Source organism: Chlorocebus sabaeus, chromosome 22 (assembly GCF_047675955.1).
Source record: "Chlorocebus sabaeus isolate Y175 chromosome 22, mChlSab1.0.hap1, whole genome shotgun sequence".
Taxonomy (NCBI): domain Eukaryota; kingdom Metazoa; phylum Chordata; class Mammalia; order Primates; family Cercopithecidae; genus Chlorocebus; species Chlorocebus sabaeus.
Window position 1 is genome coordinate 93,047,141 of NC_132925.1, and position 21,687 is coordinate 93,068,827.

The 21,687-nt window shown below is 43.4% G+C and overlaps 1 protein-coding gene and 1 long non-coding RNA gene across 9 annotated transcripts in view; both read left to right on the top strand.

Moving 5' to 3' along the window:
* The first annotated feature begins 9,304 nt into the window (after positions 1 to 9,304).
* LOC103227547 (putative inactive serine protease 43) overlaps positions 9,305 to 21,687 on the top strand; it is a 39,463-nt gene continuing 27,080 nt past the window's right edge. For 3 of the 8 annotated variants that reach the window (XM_073010275.1, XM_073010277.1, XM_073010278.1), the window contains exon 1: positions 9,305 to 9,650. In XM_073010275.1, the coding sequence (XP_072866376.1) occupies positions 9,386 to 9,650 (265 nt within the window). In that variant the 5' untranslated portion in view covers positions 9,305 to 9,385. The other 5 variants (XM_073010276.1, XM_038004051.2, XM_038004052.2 and 2 more) reach the window with 4 other exon arrangements.
* On the top strand, positions 10,761 to 13,217 carry LOC140709862 (uncharacterized). Its single transcript, XR_012090647.1, has 2 exons — positions 10,761 to 11,704; positions 12,271 to 13,217. It is a non-coding gene; the product is annotated as an uncharacterized lncRNA (long non-coding RNA).

Here is a 21,687-nt window from a genome sequence, read left to right on the forward strand (position 1 = left end):
ACCTCAGTCCAGTGGGTCCCTGGACTCATCCTGTGGTCATTACCCCAGTGCCAGAATGCATAATTGACATAGACATACTTAGCAGCTGACAGAACTCCCACATTGGCTCCCTGACTGGTAGGGCGAGGGCTATTATTGTGGGAAAGGCCAAATGGAAGCCATTAGAGCTGCCTCTACCTAGAAAAATAGTAAATCAAAAACAACATTGCATCCCGGGAGGGACTACGGAGATCAGTGCCACCATCAAGGACTTGAAGATGCAGGGGTGGTGATTCCCACCACATTCCGATTCAACTCTCCCATTTGACCTGTGCAGAAGACAGATGGATCTTGGAGAATGATAGTGCATTATCATAAGCTTAACCAAGTGGTGACTCCAGTTGCAGCTGCTGTACCAGATGTGCTTTCATTGTTTAAGCAAATTAGCACATCTCCTGGTACCAAGTATGCAGCCATTGACTTGGCAAATGCCTTTTTTCTCCATTCCTGTCCATAAGGCCCACCAGAAGCAAGTTGCCTTCAGCTGGCAAGGCCAGTAATATACCTTTACCGTCCTCCCTCAGGGGTGTATCAACTCTCCGGCTTTGTGTCGTAATCTTATTTGGAGAGCCCTTGATTGCTTTCTGTTTCTGCAAGATACCACACTGGTACATGACGTTGATGACATGCTGATTGGATCCAGTGAGCAAGAAGTAGCAAATACTCTGGACTTATTGGTGAGACATTTACATGCCAGGGGATGGGAAATAAATCCAACTAAAATTCAGGGACCTTCTACCTTGGTAAAATTTTTAGGGGTTCAGTGGTGTGGGGCCTATCGAGATATTCCTTCTAAGGTGAAGGATACGTAGCTGCATTTGGCCCCTTTTACAACCAAGGAAGAGGCACACTGCCTAGTGGGTCTATTTGGATTTTGGAGGCAACATATTCCTCATTTGGGTGTGTCACTCTGACCCATTTATCGAGTGACCTGAAAGGATGCCGGTTTTGAGTGGGATCCAGAACAAGAGAAGGCTCTGCAACAGGTCCAGGCTGCTGTGCAAGCTGCTCTGCCACTTGGGCCATATGATCCAGCAGATCCAATGGTGCTTGAGGTGTCAGTGGCAGACAGGGTTGCTGTTTGGAGCCTCTGGCAGGCCCCCATAGGTGAATCACAACAGAGGCCTCTAGGATTTTGGAGCAAGGCCCTGCCATCTTCTGCAGATAACTACTGTCCTTTGAGAGTCGGCTCTTGGCCTGTTGCTAGGCTTTGGTGGAAACTGAATGTTTCACTATGTGACCTGAACTGCCGATCATGAACTGAGTGCTTTTGGACCCATCTAGCCATAAAGTGGGTTGTGCACAGCAGCATTCCATCATCAAATTGAAGTGGTATATACGTGATTAGGCTCGAGAAGGTCCTGAAGGCACAGTAAGTTACACGAGGAAGTTGTTCAAATGCCCATGGTTTCCACTCCTGCCACCCTGCCTTCTCTCCCCCAGCCTGCACTGATGGCCTCATGGGGAGTTCCCCACGATCAGTTGACAGAGGAAGAGAAGATTAGGGCCTGCTTCACAGACGGTTCTGCACAATATGCAGACACCACCAGAAAGTGCACATCTACAGCACTACAACCCCTTTCTAGGACATCCCTGAAGGACAGTGGTAAAGGGAAATCTTCCCAGTGGGCAGAACTTCAAGCAGTGCCCCGGGTTGTGCACTTTCCGTGGAAGGAGAAATGGCCAGATGTGCGATTATATACTGATTCATGGGCTGTAGCCAGTGGTTTGGCTGGATGGTCAGGGATTTGGAAGGCGCATGATTGGAAAATTGATGACAAAGAAATTTGGGGAAGAGGTATATGGCTAGACCTCCCTAGTGGTCAAAAACTGTCAAGATATTTGTATCCCATGTGAGTGCTCACCAACAGGTGATCTCAGCAAAGGAGAATTTTAATAATCAAGTGGATAGGATGACCTGTTCTGTGGACACCACCCTCTTTCTCCAGCCACCCCTGTCATCATCCAATGGGCTCATGAACAAAGTGGCCATGGTGGCAGGGATTTGGGTTATGTATGGGCTCAGCAACATGGACTTCCACTCACCACGGCTGACCTGGCTATGGCCACTGCTGAGTGACCAATTTGCCAGCAGCAGAGACCAATACTGAGCCCTCGATATGGCACCATTCCTCAGGGTGATCAGCGAGCTACCTGGTGGCAGGTTGATTATATTGGACGTCTTCCCTTATGGAAAGGGCAGAGGTTTATCCTCACTGGAATAGATACTTACTCCAGAAATGGGTTTGCCATTGCATGCAGTGGAGAAAGCATTGCATGTAATGCTTCTGCCAAGACTACCATCCATGGACTCACGGAATGCCTTATCCACTGTCATAGTATTCCACACAGCATTGCCTCTGACCAAGGCACTCACTTAACAGCTAAAGGAGTGTGGCAGTGAGCTCGTGCTCATGAAATTCACTGGTCTTACCATGTTCTCCATCATCCTAAAGCAGCTAGGTTGATAGAATGGTAGAATGGCCTTTTGAAGTCACAATTGCAATGCCAACTAGGTGACAATACTTTGCAGGGCTGGGGCAAAGTTCTCCAGAAGGCTGTGTATGCTCTGAGTCAGAATCTAATACATGATACTGTTTCTCCCATTGCCAGGTTTCACCGGTCCAGGAATCAAGGGGTGGAAGTAGAAGTGGCACCACTCACCATCACCCCTAATGATCCACTAGCAAAATTTTTGCTTCCAGTTCCCGCAGTGTTACATTCTGCTGGCCTAGAGGTCTTAGTTCCAGAGGGAGGAATGCTGCCACCAGCAGACACAACAATGATTCCATTAAACTGGAAGTTAAGATTGCCACCTGGACACTTTGGGCTCCTCCTATCTTTAAGTCAACAGGCTAAGAAGGGAGTTACAGTGTTGGCTGAGGTGATCGACTTGAACTATCAAGATGAAATCAGTCTACTACTCCACAATGCAGATAAGAAAGAGTATGTATGGAATACAGGAGATCCATTAGGGTGTCTTAGTATTACCACCCTGTGAGTAAAGTCAATGGGAAACTACAACAACCCAATCCAGGGAAGATTGCAAATGGCCCAGACCCTTCGGGAATGAAGGTTTGGGTCACTCCACCAGGAAAAAAGCCACAACCTGCTGCGGTGCTTGCTGAAGGCAAGGCAAAGGGAATACAGAATAGGTAGTAGAAGAAGGTAGTCATCAATACCAGTTATGATCACGTGACCAGCTGCAGAAATAAGGACTGTAACCGTCATGAGTATTTCCTCCTTTTGTTAAAAACATGTTTGTACACACTTGCACTAAGAAAATATAATTATATTTCATTTTTCCTTTATCAACGTGACAGAAGATTTATTCACTTCATATCAACATTTAAGTATTGCTAACTTTATTTAACAGTATTTGGGTTGGGGATTGGTGTGTTTCCAGTTGTACAAAGGATAGCTGTATTGTGCTAGGTGTAATTATAACCTTATTATTATCTTTATCTGAAAATTATGTATGATCTCAGGAGATGCATATGGGTTCAAGTCAACAAGGGGTGGATTTGTGATGGTTAATACTGAGTGTCAACTTGATTGTATTGACGGATGCAAAGTATTGGTCCTGGGTGTGTCTGTGAGGGTGTTGCCAAAGGAGATTAACATTTGAGTCAGTGGGCTGGGAAAGGGAGACCCACCCTTAATCTGGGTGGGCATCATCTAATCAGCTGCCAGCATGGCTACAATATAAAGTAGGCAGAAAAACGTGAAAAGACTAGACTGGCCTAGCCTCCCAGCCCACATCTTTGTCTTGTGCTGGATGCTTCCTGCCCTCAAACACTGGACTCCGTGTTCTTCAGTTTTAGGACTTGGATTGGCTTTCCTTGCTCCTTGGCTTGTAGACGGACTACTGTGGGACCTTGTGATTGTGTGAGTTAATATTCCTTAATAAGCTCCCATATATATATACACACACACACACACACACACACACATAAAAATAAATATATATATATATATAAAATCCTATTAGTTCTGTCCCTCTAGAGAACCCTGACTAATACAGGGATAGAATGCAATAGCAGCCTATTTTCAGCTGGCACAGGATTTTGAGTTCATTTTTGAACCAAGCACAGGTTTTTCCTCCGAATTTAGCTAGGATGCTCCCCATAAGGTTATGAGTGTAAACTGAGGGAGACATTTCAATGCATCACAAATAGGTGACATGGGGGTCTAGTTCATCTCTTTGTGTAACTTACTTGTGTCTTCAAGACCTGTCATAATCCAGTCCCAAAGTATCACTTCCATTGAATGATGGATTGCTGTTTAGTCCAATTGAGTCTATGACTTGGTGAGTCTGACTAAATATCTACTTTATGATAGGAAGCTCCAGTTTCTTGGTCACTTAATGTTTTGTGGTCTGGCACTTAGTTTCCTTTAGGGTTTAGTAGTGTGTCAGGAGTTGCTTTTCAAATAATGTAGTTTGTTTGCTGCAGATGGTATGATCTTGCTCCAGAACTGAGAGATCTACACTGTGACTTTCTAGGTATGACATATCAGAGACTCTTTACAGCATTTTAATTAATCATGGCAAACTCTAGCACCATGGTATTTGCCGGGTCATATACCCCAGGTGACAAGGCTGCTTATACCACAGCCTGACTCCGTCTCTTGCAGGAAGAACTGCAAAGTATTGTGGTCATTTTTGCAGTCTGTCACAGAGGTCTTTATGTATTAAACAACACCTTTTGTTATTCCTTTGTAAATAAACTGGTTGAGTAATACAAAACTCTTGAATTAATGGTATGGAATCAGAAAATTGCTAAGCAACTCATTTGGTGAAATTTGCCCTAATGGAAGGAACTTTACCACAAGGGGGGTCTGTAAAAGCAAAAACCAACACTCTACCTTACTTCTAATGCCCAAGTATTTCCCCATGGCATAGTCGGGGGATAGATTCAAGAAATAAACCAAAATGTAACAGGGGCATCCTATCTAATTGTGATACCAAACTAATAAAACTGTCAATATTCCTGCAAACCTAGACTTCAAAACAAAACAAAAATGATTTTGTCTGTTAATTTTACTCTGCTGATGTCTCAATATATGTTATAACCTTTGTGAACATGATGGTCATGTGAGAAAGTTGCTGTGTTCTCAGTTTGAACAGACTCATTTAAGCCTGGTGATTTGGTAATTTTGTGGCATTTTTTCCTTTAAATGCTCACTGTATAGGTTTGACGAATCGATTCTTCTGAGGTCTGACTTTCTCGCACCCTACAAAGAAACTTATTTATTTTTTACATGCATTTATTTCTGAATCTTCCTTTGTCACTTCTATTGGCCATTTGTATTTCTTCTTTTGTGCAGTGCCTTCAAGGTATCTGCCATATTGTGAATGACTTTCAGTTCTTTTGATATTCTGGATACTGGTTTTTAATTGGTTATGTGTGTTGCAAATATCTCCCCCCACCACGTGGCTTTTAATTTTTTCCACAAATTTTTATGGTGCCTTTTGATGAACAGTGGTTCTTAATTTAAAGGTGTCACATTTATTAATCTTTCTTCATGGTCAGTGTTTTTTGTATCTTGTATAAGAAATAATTCTCTACTCCATGGTCATGAAGATATTTCCTTACAACCAGCGTCTTATTGATGAGAATTTACATTTTTTTAAATGGTGCTTTCCTATTACAAAAGTTGCTGCAGGACCTTGTTATATATATTTTGGCATACTTGGCATGTTTTCTGAAAGGATATCTGTATAGAATAAACCAGCAGAGAAATTACTAGGTAGGATGTTATTTTAAATGTTGATAGTCACTGAAAAATTGGCTTTCAAAAGATATCGAACATGTCTTTCATTCAAGATACTTATCATACCATATTACAATTATTGGTTAATCTGTTCATCCACCTATGAAGAGATAATCGTAGCTTCCCATATGGTTCTGGATGCTGAAAAAAACAAAGCAAGTCTGTTCTTTAACATGGTTGTAATTGGGTTGAATACATCAACTGCACAGGAGAAAAACAGCAGAGATTGTGAAAAATGTTGCCTGGACATGGCTTAAGATCTAGAACTTGGATGTTGAGATCGGACTGCAGCAAAGAATGTTTCTCCTTCAAGCAAATAATATACAATGACTTCAAAAGAAGTATTCTAATACGTTTTGAGATAAACAAAGGTTGGATCAGTAAACCTAAAGATGACTAGAAAATATGGCAAATTGTACTCTGATGTTGATTTTTTTAGCTTTTTTAGATTTTTAACAGAATATATTGTTATATGAAAAAATGGGCTCCAAAATATGTGCCCAGTTGTGAAGATAATGAGATTTCCCTCTTCGTTTTGCTTGTTTTTTTTCTTATTTTTCTACAATGAAAATAACTTGCCTTAATAATAATAATATATTGCTAATGTTTATATCAGATAGGCTAATTGGTTTTAGAAGTGTATATTCTGGGGTCAAGATTAGACAATAACAATACTGTATACAAACTTTTATCTTTATTTCTTTTGTTTTATTTTGAGACAGGGTCTCTCTTTGTTGCCCAGGCTAGAGTGCAGTGGTGAAATCATGGCGCACTGCAACCTCGACATCCCAGGCTCAGGTGATCCCCCCCACCTCACCCTCCTGAGAAGCTGGGACTACAGGTGTGTAGCACCGTGCCTGGCTAGTTTTTATTTTTTTGTAAAGAATAGGTCTTGCTATGTTGCCCATGTTGTTCTTGAACTCCTGGCTCCAGTCATCCCCCCATATCAGCCTCCCAAAGTGTTGGGATTACAGGTGTGAGCCACTGTGCCTGGCCAAATTTTTATCCTATTAAAGCTTTATGATTGAGTGTGTTGTTTTATAAATTAAGTTTAAAATTTTTTTTGAGATAACTTATGAAATTGAATAGATCCACATGCAATTGTAAGAAATAATAATAGAGATCCTCTATACCATTTACCCAGTTCCCGCAGTGGTAACATCCTGAGAAATGATAGTACCACATCACAACCAGGATATTGACATTGATACAATCCATCTATCTTACTCAGATTTCTCCAATTTTACTTGTACTAATTTGTGAGGGTGTGCAAGTCAAGATGTATGTATAATTCTATCCAATTTAATCATATGTGTGAGTCTTTACCACCATAGTCAAGACACAAAACAATTTCATTACCAGAGTATTCCTTGTATCGCCTTTACAAAACCATGCCTACCTCCCTAACTCTGGACAATCACTAATCCGCTTTTCATTTCTCAAATTTTATCTTTTCAAAAGTGTTATATAAATGGAACAATACAGTATGCAACCTTTTGGGATTGGCTTTTTTGATTCAGCATTATTCCCCGGAAATTCATTCAAGTTGTTGCCTCTATTGATATTTTATTCTATCTTTTGCTGAGTAGTATTCTGTGGTATGAATGTACCACTATTTGTTTAACTGCTCACCCACTGAAGGACATTAGGGTTTGTATTCATCTCCTATTATAGCTGTAATAATTTACCATAAATGTAGTGGCTTGAAACAACCCAAATGTGTTATCTTGTAGTTTAGAGGTTAGAAGTCCTAAAATCAAGGTGTTGGCCAGCTGTCTTCATTCTGCAGGCTCTAGGGGAAAATCTGTTTCTTTGCCATTTCCAGTTTCTAAAGGCTGCTGCATTCCTAGGCTTGTGGCCCCTTCTTTAACCTTTGAAGTCAGCAGTATAGCATCTTCAAAACTCTCTCTCTGACCTCTGCTTCTGACATCACATCTTTTTTTCTGACTTTGACTCTCTTTCCTCCCTCTAGGATACTTGGTATTACCTTGGGCCCACCAGGATAATCCAGAATAATCCCCTGTCTCAATATGCTTGATTTAATCACATTTTTTAGCCATGTATGGTAAAATATTCACAGATTCCAGGGATTAGAATGTGCCCATTTTTGGGAGGCCATTATTCTGTTCATTACAGGATTGTTTCCAGATGTTGGCTATGTGAGTACAGATACTACAAACTTTTATACAGGTTTGTGTGTGTGAACATCTTTATTTCTCTGGGATAAATACCCAGGAGTATAATTACTGGGTTGTATAGTAATTGCTTATTTTGTTGTATAAGAAACTGCCAATCTGTTTTCCAGAGTGGCTGAAATAGTTTATATTCCCACCACAATGTATGAGTGATCCAATATCTCTGCATCCATGCCAGCATTTGATGTTGTCACCATTATTTATTTTAGCCAGTCTGATAGGTGTATAGTGATATCTCATTGTGGTTTTAATTTCCATTTTGTTATTGACTCATGATGTTGTTGACAGCTGTTGTGATACTTTGGTTCTTGTCTTCTTGGTTTAAAAAAATTTAAATAAGAGATGCATAGCAAAGGAGATGGAGCATAGAGTAATTTATTGTAAAGGGAAAAGAATATTTTGAAAGTTAAGTGCAGAATAGACAGTACACCCTGAGAGAGAGATGATTCAGAGTGGTCTGCTTATAAGGATGAGACAGTGAAGACTGGCACTAGGGAGACTCTCTTTATGGGAGTATTACATGGTTATTTATAAGGAGTGGAAAGAGGTGTTATTAGTAAGCATGTTCTGGGTGGTCCTATGGGTGTACCTGCACAGTAGCTGTGCATACTTGTTCATACATCGCACATCTCATCAGCATCTGAAATCTACACCCAGGGTGTGCTTTTTACTGTGATAATGAAAGAAGGGTCAGTTTGAGAAAAGGTAAAATCGAAGTGTGCATGCACTCTACAGGGGAAATTTCTTGCTGAAGATAGCTTTGCTTGAATGAGCTCAATTACAATGAGAATGCTGAGGTTTATGGCGTTGATCGTGGAAACGTCATCACGGCTGCTGCGTCCCGAGGACATGGTCTATCTATCCTGCCTCAATGTTGAACATCTTTTCATGTGGGTGTTGATTTTCAAAAAGGTAGCAGTATCGTCTCTAACGCAGTGGTTAGTAATGTTAAGTGCAACATGCATGTTAAAGAGTTTTAATTTTTATTGCAGACAAATAAGGGAGGGAGACTCTGGTAAAGTCCTGGCCTGGAGGAAGCTCTGCCGTACAGTAGTGGACGCGTCTTTGTATGAACAAAGGGCTGGACAGCTGCCACTCTGAGGCCAGGGACCTAGGCCAGGAGACACTGAATGCCAGGGAGGCGCCAGATGAGGTGGAGGGACCTGAGTCCACGGAGAGCTGCGAAGAGAGGACTCATCTGAGTCAGGACTGCACCGCGCGACCCTGCCTAGGCCCCGCCCCTCGGACGGTCCGGTGGCCCGGCCCCGCCCCCTCGTCCCTCGCGGGCGCTCCAGGCTCCAGCCAGAACGCATGGCAGGCGTGGAAACCGCTGCGAGGCGGCGCCACCACAGAGGCTGAGGTTGCCGGCAGTATCCATGACGTCCCAGGGCGGCAGCTCCCTGGGGCTCCTGGCCTGGCTCTTGCTTCTTCAGCCATGGCTCGACGAGGCCCGGGCGGGCAGGGCGGGTGCGCAGGGAGGCGTAGCACTGTTCTTCCCCTCCGCTCTCCCCTCAGGGCCAGGCGGCCAGGACCCCGGAGCGAGCGGATGGGAGCCGCCACCTGTAGGGGCTCCAGGATCCCAAGCGGCCGGTCAGTCCAGACGGAAGGCAGTGACCCCCGCTCCGGTGTTATTTCCCTTAGGTGAGTCTGATCTTACCAGGCTCTGGCAATCCCACACACTATCATCAACATGGACCAACGGGACAGTAGCATTAAACGTCAGGTGACGCTTCTGGGCCATGCCCAGCCGCAGAGAACTGGCCTGGTTTGAGGGGGAGGGGACCTGCCCTAGAGGAGGAGGGGCTCAGGGGACACGATCTGTTCAGGGGCGGAGCGGCTCCCTGAGACCTGGGAGGACACAGCCATTTTCCGAAGAGCCTCAGGGGATGCAGGCCTTGCTTTGAGGGTTCTGAGGCTCATGGTGAAGGTGCTACAGCAGCGTTACTTTTAGTCCCTTCCTTTCATTGACCTGCCCCAGCCTGCGGCAAGCGGTTTGCAAGGATAATTGGAGGATTGCGGAGCCCAGATAGGAAGTGGCCCTGGCAGGTGAGCCTGCAGACCAGCAACAGACACATCTGCGGAGGCTCCCTTATTGCCAGGCGCTGGGTGCTTACTGCCGCCCACTGCATCTCTGGGTGAGTGGGGCTCAGAGCTTGGGCCCTGATCAGGCTGCGGGAACTGGAGCCAGTCTGTCCCCCTTCCTGAACCTCCTCTTCCTCATCTGTAAAAGGGGGTGACAGCCCCATAGTTTTTATCCAGTCTGGGTGAGACCTGATGATTAGCATTTCTAACAAGTTTCCAGGTGCTGCTGCTGCCGCAGCTGATCAGGGACCCACCGGCTAAAGTGGTCAGGGGTCCTGGAGGGATGTGGTTTGGAGAGAGGGAGGTAGCTGCTGGCTGGCATAGGAAGATGGTACCAGGCGGGAAGCACCTGGAAGGTGTGGAAGCAGAGTGTAGACCCTGGAGGATCTTCCTGCAGTCATCTGGAATACACAGTGAAGCTGGGAGACACAAATGTGCATCATCGCTCCAAAACAGCACTTGTAGTCCCAGTTCGTGACATTGTTATCCACCGATATTTTACGTCTTCTGGAATAATTGAAAATGACATTGCCCTTGCTCTGCTTCACTTCCCTGTGAATTACTCCACGCACATCCAGCCTGTGTGCCTCCCTGAACAGGCTTTCATGGTACAAGCTGATACGAAGTGCTGGGTGACAGGATGGGGCAAAGTGAATGAAACAGGTGAGACTATGAAGCAAGACTACAGCAGCCCCAGACCAGGGAAAATGTTGCTTGGTGCCCTGGGGTTGATCTACAAGCTAAAGGGAGGGACAGGGAGGCAGATTTTTTTTAGTAAGTCAGGGAGGAAGGTGCAGTAGATGCTGCCAGGGAATAATTTTAACAATGGGTCTATGAAATCTTTTGGTTTGTCAGGACCTGGGGATTTGGGTGCCAGGCATGGTGGGTTCTCTCTCAGGTGGATTTTAACTCGGGGGGTGATGAGCTAGCTGTCTGCCCTTTTAAGGTGTCCCTCCCAGGAAGTACCTACCTTGGTAGATAAGGAGCTTCCTGTGTGTGAGAAGAGGCCAGAGACCTGTCAGTGAGGTGTAGGGCCTCCTATCCTTGGGGAGAGGCTGGATTTGGTACCTTTGGGCCATTACCTGTCTGACAGTCTGTGATCCTGCTCTAGAAAGTATAGATGCTTTACTGATGTACAGGATACTGTGTCACTATTAGTACTACTATTCAGAGTGACAGATGCTTGGTTTTGGTTTCTCAGGGTAGTAATGCCTTGCCTTCCCTTTCCTGTCTGTTCTTATTTCCCCTGTTTTTGTTTGGATCTTATGTCCTTGTCTCCCCATGTCAACATTGGGCCTCATATCTTCCTTTGTCAAATGGGACAATATCCAATGCCTAAGAGGGTGTCTGTGTGTGAACACACGGTATTGAGACCCAGAGTGGGTAAGGGGTACTCCTGTCCTGTCCCACTTATGCAGACCCACTCAGTTGTAAATTGTCTCTCTGCAGATTCATCAAAAAAGATAGTAACTGAGCTTCAGGAGGCTGAACTAAGCATTATGGTTCATGAGAAATGTAATAAGGTATTCAAGGAAAAGATGAGAATTAGGAATGACGTGGTCAAGAAGGGGACCGTCTGTGGCTATAATGACCAAGGGAAGGATTCCTGTCAGGTCAGCTCATGGGCCTCTTGCTACCTCAGCACTGTAGTTGTCTCCTTAAAGCTTCCTCATCCCCAGCCAGTAGGGCCTGGGTTATCTCCTAGCCTGTCCGTTACCCTTATTCATGGTAATGGGACATGAGGACAAGCCACCAAGGCTCTCCTGGGCAGCCTACCTGATCCTTCAGGAGAGAGCAGCTGACACAGCCTGGAGTGGGAGGAGGGGTGAATCAGGCAGGTCCCACTAACAATACATGCTCCATGTCTTGAGCCCCTTCTGTGTGGCAGGCAGTATACTCAGGTAAGCACCTGACTCATTAGTGTCTCAGAGTAGGCACGATTTCATTATGTATATTCTGTGTTTTGGAACACACCTTTTTAGTAGGTACATGATTTTGGTTTATTGGAAATTGTCAATTCTCAGATCTCATATTGACAGATACCCAAGGCTAGGGAGGGTCTTAGGGGTTCCTGGGGAAGCCCCCTGAGTGCCTAGCTCTGCAACCCATTGCAGTGCAATTAGCCTGCTCTGATGTGGATCCTATTTCTTTCCTACAGTGACTATCTTTCTTTTTCCAGGGAGATTCTGGGGGGCCCCTGGTCTGTGAATTAAATGGCACATGGTTCCAGGTGGGGATTGTGAGCTGGGGCATTGGCTGCAGTAACAAAGGATATCCTGGAGTTTACACAGAAGTTAGTTTCTACAAGAAATGGATTATTGATCACTTGAGACAAGCTTCCTGTCTGAATTCAGCAGACTCCCTCATCCTAGTCCTGTGCCTGATGATGCCCCTGGGCATCCTGGTGACCCCGTGATTAGATCCCATTCTACTTTCCCTGTTTCTGAGTCTCACACTTAGGTATCTCCTCTGACCAACCTCCCACTCCTTCTGAATGCCTTTTCAACAAACCCCAGTTGGAATCCATGGGCCCTCTGGAGATCCATACAATAGAGCATGGCAGGGAGACTGGGCCTTGGAAAGTACCCCTGCCTTGTGCTCTGGTCACCTGCCTCAGCCATGCCTGCACCAAGGTCATGCTCTGGCTGGTGGGAAGGAGGGAGTGAACTGATTGCAGCTAGAGGGCCACCCGCCCTGCCAGGTGGGCCACGGTGACTCATCAATATCTGGGGGAACATCTATCAAAGAAGAGACATCATCAACGGTGAAGCAAGCGTTCAATGTGGTTCTGGTGTCAGGGCTCCCACCTGAGACTCTGTGAAACCAGCCAGCTGGGTGATTGCTCAGAGAGTGAAGGAGGCGTTACCAGGTCCCTGCAGAGATGTGAGGCCTGGGACTTCCACTCTGGCTCCACTGTCTGGGGCTGGGAGAAGATCCCCTGCAACCCAGTGTGGATCCATCTGCGAGTGGACAGCCTCTGCCACACCAGCTCTCTTGGGGCAACCCATTCTTGCACCTCTTTCCTCAGTGCCCTAGTGGCCACTTTCAGGGACACTGCAAGTTGTATTGAGTCTGTTATGGAGTGTGGAGTTTTCAGAAATCAACTAAATAAATGTTTGGAGAGTCTCCTGTGTTTCTGAAGCTCTGCTCACTGGGGTGTGAGGTTGTATGTAACATACTCTATAAAAGAAGTGGTTTCCCATTTAATAGGAAGATATTCATGGTTTTTATTAAACTCTGGCAGAGCCAGGGATGAGGAGTTTTCTGCGCTCATTAAGTCTGACAGGTGGCTTTACCCAGTGGGCTCTGCTGCTGGTGTTTTTTTTTTTTTTTTTTTTTTTTTTTTGCCATCGGCATCTCTGTAGCTGGGAATGTGGTACTTGAGTTTAACAAACTCTGCATCAGGAGCATCAAGAGGGACAGAGACTGAGGTGTGGCACACTCAGACATCTTCCTGCTTCTCCTTGCTGCCCTGTAACAAGTGTGGGAGGGAGGGAGGGAGGGAGAGAGAGAGAGAGAAGAGAGAACCTGCTGCCTGAGGCAGCTGGGGCTCAGTGAGTGAAAACACTCTGCTTTTCAAACTCTACCTGGTTACAGCTAAACCCAACAAGTTCTAGGTCATGACCTACAGAAAAGGCCATGAAGAAGAGTTGGATGCCCAGGACTTGCCACCTATTTCTGTTACTTGCATCTTTCTTTCAGAACAGACTGACCCTTTTCCATGTTCCATCTGCTGGGAATGCCAGTATGGCTTCCCATTTCCTTCTTTCTTCTTCCTCATCAGTTCAGCCCCAATATAAGCATTACCCCTTTCCACAAACCACTCCTGTGGACTCTGCTGGGCTGTGTAATGTAATGTGCCTTCTTCTGGGCTCCCTGGACTCTGCAGTCTCTGTGCCTGTTAATTTCTCTGTTTCCACTGGTTGACATGTTGTTCTTCATGGCCGTGGGACTCTGTCTAATCTTTCCTTATCTTCCATCCTCCAGCTCCAGGCGTGGAACAGAGCAGGAGTTTAGGAACTATTTGGTGAGTGAGTGAGAGAATGAATAGATAATTAGGTAGATAATAGATAATAGATAATAGGTGCTCATATATTCTCTATTGCCTTACTCTTTTCTCTCACTGCCCTTTCACTTCATTGCTTTGTCCCCCTTTTGCTTTCCAGGTTGCCTTCATCATGGGGAAAAAACACAACTGGGTAGGCCAGGGTTACAGCCCCTGCAGTGGGGAAAGTCCCAGGCTCCAGGAAGTTTATGGTTCCGGATGGGGTGCCCTTTGGTCTGCCAATATTAGAGCATGTTTCTTGTTATAGGAGAATAGAAATTCCATTCAAGCATCTTGACTACTGGGGAATAGCCTCAGGCTACCAGAAAAGATGGGCATGGCCCCCCAGGGAACAAAACATCAAGTGCCAAGTAAACATTAGTTGATTTTACTCTTTCCAACAAATACTTATGCATTATCTTTTATGAATCAGGCACTGGCCTTCATCCACAGATAAGATGTAGATGGCAGGTGGGGAACAGAGGTGGTCATTACGAGGACTCCTAGGTAAGGAGCTTGGTGGCTGGGTGGAACCTGAAAGAGAGAGATGACACAGGGAGAGGAGATGTTGACTGGCAGGCACTCAGTTTCACTAAAAATGCGAGACTTGAACAAAAAGGAAGTAAAAACAAACAACAAAAATCCCTATGAGTTTCTAGTCATAAGGGGCAAGCGACATAGAGCGCAATAAGCATTTTTAGTCGTCTTGAAATACCATTTGCCAGCTGGCCGTGGTGGTTCATGCCTGTAATCCCAGCACTTTGGGAGGCCGAGGTTGGTGGATCACCTGAGGTCAGGAGTTCGAAACCAGCCTGGCCAACATTGTGAAACCCCGTCTCTACTAAAAATACAAAAAAATTAGCCAGGCGTGGTGGCGGGTGCCTGTAATTCCAGCTACTTGGGAGGCTGAGGCAAGAGAATCTCTTGAACCTGGGAGGCAGAGGTTGCAGTGAGCCAAGACTGCTCCATTGCACTCCAGCCTGGGCCACAAGAACAAAACTCCATCCCCCGCCCCCCGCCAAAAAAAGAACAACACCAACAACAAAAAAGGAAGTACCATTTGCCACCAAAAGAAACCAGGGCTTCTTGGAGAAATGGCTTGAAAAATTTACAGGTATGAAACAGGAAAAGTATAAAATAAGCCTGAAATTTCTTGTCATACTAGATAGCAAGGAAACTATCATGCTGACAGGACTCAGAACCAATCAGAAGAGGCACCCTGTGTTCTGATATGTGGTGTACCTGCTAGATCCCATTGCAGAGAAATCACAGCCATCCCTCAGCTTCTGAAGATACTGATTCACAGCTGCACCCCTCACAAAATGGGCAGTCAGTCACAGGGAACTGATTCCCTCAGGATTAAGTCTTTTCACAGGGGTATCCCATAGCAAATAATTGCTATGCAGAGATATAAAGGCCCAGCCTTCTTCCCTCTATTTGGGACAACTTGGAAAGGCCTCTTGTAGGATCAGCTGAGATGTTAGTTGCAACGGCCTTCTGTGAGCAGTTCTCCTATGAGCACTCCTCAACAAACCATTGGACAGAATTCTCTCTCAGAGTCTGTTCTGGGAACCCAATCTAAGCCACCCTGCCTGGCAAAAGATGTCTTTGGTGTGTTTTGGGATTCTATTGCTGTGTAACAATCACCCCATACTCAGTGGCCTAAAACAACACATTGTATTACGGTCAATTCTCATTATTCAAGCATTCAGACTTGCAAATTCACCTACTTGCTGAAATTTATTTTAACCCCCAAATCAGTACTCGGAGTGATTTGTGGACATGCACAGGGCAGTGGAAAAATTTGAGTTTTCTGATGCCTATGTTCCTAGCTGAGGCTGTACAATGTGCTATTTTGTCTGCTTTCATCTCTCTTACTGTAAACAAGCATCTTTTTTGTCATCTCTTAACTGTCACTTTTAATAAAACATTTTTTGTGCTTGTTGTTGGTTATTTTGCTGTTTAAAAGGGGCTTGGTACTTCCGCTTGTGTGCTTTCACAAACCTTGAATCAGTTGTGTAACCTTTCAAGTTTGAGCTCCTTGTAAGAAAGGCAGTAGTTGAAAAACATGTAAGCTGCCAACAGCGTAGAAACCCTGAGAGTGCTCCCTTTCTTCACTTTGACGTACTTGTAATACCAGTAGTGGCTGTGTTGAAATGCCCCAACAGTGCCTTTAGGGATGAAATCTCACATCAGTATCCAGCGTGTCGTCCCTCTATTTTGACATCCATGAGTACAGTTCTTTTCTTAAACTGGTAGAACTGACACCATCTTGGAGTCTTGGATGTCCACTGTCCTAATGTTTTTGTTATGATTAGCCTGGAGTTATGGGTTTTGGGGGAAAATACCACAGAGATGAAGTACCCTTCTTGTCACATCATATCAGGAGGTTACATGCTATCAACATGGCATCACTGGTGATCTTAACTTTCATCTTTGATTAAGATTATATTTGCTAGGTTTCTGTACTTTAAAGTTACATTTGTATATATAAAAACTCTTTCAATATCCAATTGTTTGGAAGCAAGTTACTAAGTCTTGCCAACACCGGAGTGGGGAAATTAGACCTTTTAGCAGACAGAGCTAGGATATATATACTAACCCAAGTATACACACATACATATTATCATTTCTGTATTTATTATATACAGTCATGTGCTGCTTAATGATGCGGGTACATTCTGAGGAATGCATCGTTAGGCAATGTAGTCATTGTATAAGCATCATAGTGTACTTTCACAAACCTACTACATACCTAGGCTATCTGGTGTAACCTATGGCTCCTAGGCTGCAAATCTGTGCAGCATATTACTGTACTGAATACTGTAGGCAATTATAACACAATGGTAAGTATTTGTATATTTAAACTTATCTAAATATAGAAAAGGTACAGTAAAATATGATATAAAAGATAAAAAATGGAAAACCTGTATAAGGCACTTACCATGAATGGAGCTTGCAGGACTGGAAGTTGCTATGGGTGAGTCAGTGGTGGGTGAATGTGAAGGCTGAGGACATTACTGTACACTCTTGTAGACTTTGTAAACACTGTACATTTAGGCTATACTAAATATATAAAAATATTTTCTTCAGTAATAAATTAACCGTAGCTTACTGTACCTTTTTTTTTTTGAGACAGGGTCTTGCTCTGTCGTCTAGGCTGGAGTGCAGTGGTGCGATCTTGGCTCACTGCAACTACTGCTTCCTGAGTTCAAGCGATTCCCCTACCTCAGCCCTTAAGTAGCTGGGATTACAGGCACCTGCCATCCTGGCTGGCTAATTTTTCTAATTTTAGTAGAGACGCAGTTTCACCATGTTGGCCAGGCTGGTCTCGAACCTCTGACCTTAGGTGATCCACCCATCTCGGCCTCCCAAAGTGTTGGGATTACAGGCATGAGCCATTGCGCCTGGCAAGCTTACTGTAACTTTTTAACTTTGTACACTTTTAAATTTTTAAAAACTTGATTCTTTTGTAATAACACTTAGCTTAAAACACAAACCCATTGTACAGCTATACAAAAATATTTTCTTTCTTTACATCATTATTCTATAAACTTTTTTCTATTTTAAAAATTATTCATTTACTTTAAATTTATTTTTCTTTTAAAATCTTTTTTGGACAGGGTCTTACTCTGTCACCCAGGCTGGAGTGCCATGGTGCCATCTCGGCTCACTGCAGCCTCCACCTCCCAGGCTCAAGCGATCTTCCCACCTCAGCCTCTCAATTACCTGGGACCACACAGGTGCCGCCACTGTGCCTAGCTAACTTTTTTGTATTTTTTTGTAGAGACGGGGTTTAGCCATGTTGCCCAGGCTGGTCTCAAACTCGTGGGCTTACGTGAACCACCCGCCTCAGCCTCCCAAAGTGTTGGACTACAGGCGTGAGCCACCACACTTGGCTAATTTCTTTATTAGTTTTTAAGCTTTGTTGTTGTTGTTGTTAAAAACTAAGACACAAACACACACATAAGCCTAGGTCTACGCAGGGTCAAGATCATCATCACTGTCTTCTCCCTCCATATTTTGTTCCACTGGGGCAATAACAGGCATGGAACCATCACCTATGATGACAATGCCTTCTTCTAGATACCTCCTGAAGGACCTAACTGAAACTGTTTTACAGTTAACTTAAAAAAAATAAGTAAGAGTATGCTCTAAAATAATGATTAAAAGTATAGTATTGTAAATACATAGACCAGTAACATCATTGTTTATTATCAATATCAAGTATTAAGTATGATACACAATTGTATGAAATATATATTTATATATTATATATATAATATATATAATATCTATCTATCTATCTATCTATCTATCTATCTATCTATCTATCTATCTATCTATAGAGAGAGATGGAGTCTTGCTCTGTTGCCCAGGCTGTAGTGCAGTGGCGTGATCTCGGCTTACTGCAAGCTCCGCCTCCCAGGTTCACACCATTCTCCTGCCTCAGCCTCCCAAGTAGCTGGGACTACAGGCACCCGCCCGGCTGAGATTTTGTATTTTTAGTAGAGACAGGGTTTCACCATGTTAGCTAAGATGGTCTCGATCTCCTGACCTCGTGATCTGCCTGCCTCTGCCTCCCAAAGTGCTGGGATTACAGGCGTAAGCCACTGCACCTGGCCTGTATGAACTATATTTATAATGACTGGCAGTGCAGTAGTGTTTTTTAAATTTTTTATTTTTTATTATACTTTAAATTCTGGGATACATGTGCAGAACATGCAGGTTTCTATAGGTATACATGTGCCATGGTGTTTTGCTGCACCCATCAACTAGTCATCTAGATTAGGTACTTGTCCTAATGTTATCCCTCCCCTTGCTCCCAACCCCCCGACAGGGCCTGGTGTGTGATGTTCCCCTCCCTGTGCCCATATGTCCTCATTGTTCAACTCTCACTTATGAGTGAGAACATGCAGTGTTTAGTTTTCTGTTGCTGCGTTAGTTTCTTGAGAATGATGGTTTCCAGTTTCATCTATGTCCCTGCAAAGGACATGAACTCATCATTTTTTATGGCTGCATGGTATTCCATGGTGTATATGGGCCACATTTTCTTTATCCAGTATATCATTGATGGGCATTTGGGTTGGTTCCAAGTCTTTGCTATTGTGAACAGTGCTGCAATAAACATATGTGTGCATGTGTCTTTACAGTAGAATGATTTACAATCCTTGGGGTATATACCCAGTAATGGGATTGCTGGGTCAAACGGTATTTCTGGTTCTAGATCCTTGAGGAATTGCCTCAATGTCTTCCACAATAGTTGAACTAATTTACACTCCCACCAAGTGTAAAAGTGTTCCTAATTCACCACATCCTCTCTAGCATCTGTTGTTTCCTGACTTTTTAATGATCACCATTCTAACTGAGGTGAGATAGTATCCCATTGTGGTTTTGATTTCTATTTCTCTAATGACCAGTGATGATGAGCTTTTTAAATATGTTTGTTGGCTGCATAAATGTCTTCTTTTGAAAAGTGTCTGTTCATATCCTTTGCCCACTTTTTGATGGGATTGTTTGTTTTTTTCTTGTAAATTTGTTTAAGTTCCTTGTAGATTCTGGATATTAGCCCTTTGTCAGACGGGTAGATTGTAAACATTTTCTCTCATTCTGTAGGTTGCCTGTTCGCTCCGATGATAGTTTCTTTTGCTGTGCAGAAGCTCTTTAGTTTAATTAGATCCCATTTGTCAATTTTGGCTTTTGTTACAATTGCTTTTGATGTTTTAATCATGAAATCTTTGCCCATGCCTATGTCTTGAATGGTATTGCCTAGGTTTTCTCCTAGAGTTTTTATGGTTTTAGGTCTTACATTTAAGTTTTTAATCCATCTTGAGTTAATTTTTGTATAAAGTGTAAGCAAGCGGTGCAGTTTCAGTTTTTTGCATATGGCTAGCCAGTTTTCCCAACACCATTTGTTAAATAGGGAATCCTTTCTCCATTGCTTGTTTGTGTCAGGTTTGTCAAAGATCAGATGGTTGTAGATGTGTGGCATTATTTCTGAGGCCTCTGTTCTGTTCCATTGGTCTATATATCTGTTTTGGTACCAGTACCATGCTGTTTTGGTTACTGTAGCCTTGTAGTATTGTTTGAAGTCAGGTGGTGTGATGCCTCCAGCTTTGTTCTTTTTGCTTCGGATTGTCTTCGCTATATGGGCTCTTTATCGGCTCCATATGAAATTTAAAGTAGTTTTTTCTAATTCTGTGAAGAAATTCATGGTAGCTTGATGGGAATAGCATCGAATCTATAAATTACTTTGGGCAGTATGGCCATTTTTGTTATATTGATTCTTCCTATCCATGAGCATGGAATGTTTTTCCATTTGTTTGTCTCCTCTCTGATTTCCTTGAGCAGCGGTTTGCAGTCCTCTTTGAAGAGGTCCTTCACATCCCTTGTAAGTTGCATTCCTAGGTATTTTATTTTCTCTGTAGCAGTTGTGAATGGGAGTTCACTCATGATTTGGCTTTCTGTTTGTCTATTATTGGTGTATAGGGATGCTTGTGATTTTTGCACATTAATTTTGTATCCAGAGATTTTGCTGAAGTTGCTTATCAGGTTAAGGAGTTTTGGGGCTGAGATGATGGGGTTTTCTAAATATACAATCATGTCACCTGCAAACAGAGACAATTTGACTTCCTCTCTTCCTACTTGAATACACTTTATTTCTTTCTCTTGCCTGATTGCCCTGGCAAAAACTTCCAATACCATGTTGAATAGGAGTGGTGAGAGAAGGCATCCTTGTCTTATGCCAGTTTTCAAAGGGAATGCTTCTAGCTTTTGCCCATTCAGTATGATATTGACTGTTGGTTTGTCATAAATAGCTTTTATTATTTTGAGATATGTTCCATAATACCTAGTTTATTGAATGTTTTTAGCATGAAGGGATGTTGAATTTTATCGAAGGCCTTTTCTGCATCTATTGAGATAATTATGTGGTTTTTGTCATTGGTTCTGTTTATGTGATGGATTACGTTTATTGATTTGCATATGTTGAACCAGCCTTGCATCCCAGGGATGAAGCCAACTTGATTGTGGTGGATGATATTTTATTGTGCTGCTGGATTTGGTTTGCCAGTATTTTATTTAGGATTTTCACATCGACGTTCATCAGTGATATTGGCCTGAAATTTTCTTTTTTGTTGTGTCTCTGCCAGGTTTTGGTATCAGGATGATGCTGGCCTCATAAAATGAGTTAGGGTGGAGTCCTTCTTTTTCTATTGTTTGGAATAGTTTCAGAAAGAATGGTACCAGCTCCTCTTTGTACATGTGGTAGAATTCAACTGTGAATCCATCTGGTCCTGGGCTTTTTTTGGTTGGTGGGCTATTAATTACTGCCTCAATTTCAGAAGTTGTTATTGGTCTATTCAGGGATTTGACCTCTTCCTGGTTTAGTCTTGGGAAGGTGTGTGTGTCCAGGAATTTATCCATTTCTTCTAGATTTTCTAGTTTATTTGCGTAGAGGTGTTTATGTGGAATCAGTGGTGATAATCCATTTATTATTTTTTATTGTGTGTATTTGATTCTTCTCTATTTTCTTCTTTATTAGTCTGGCTA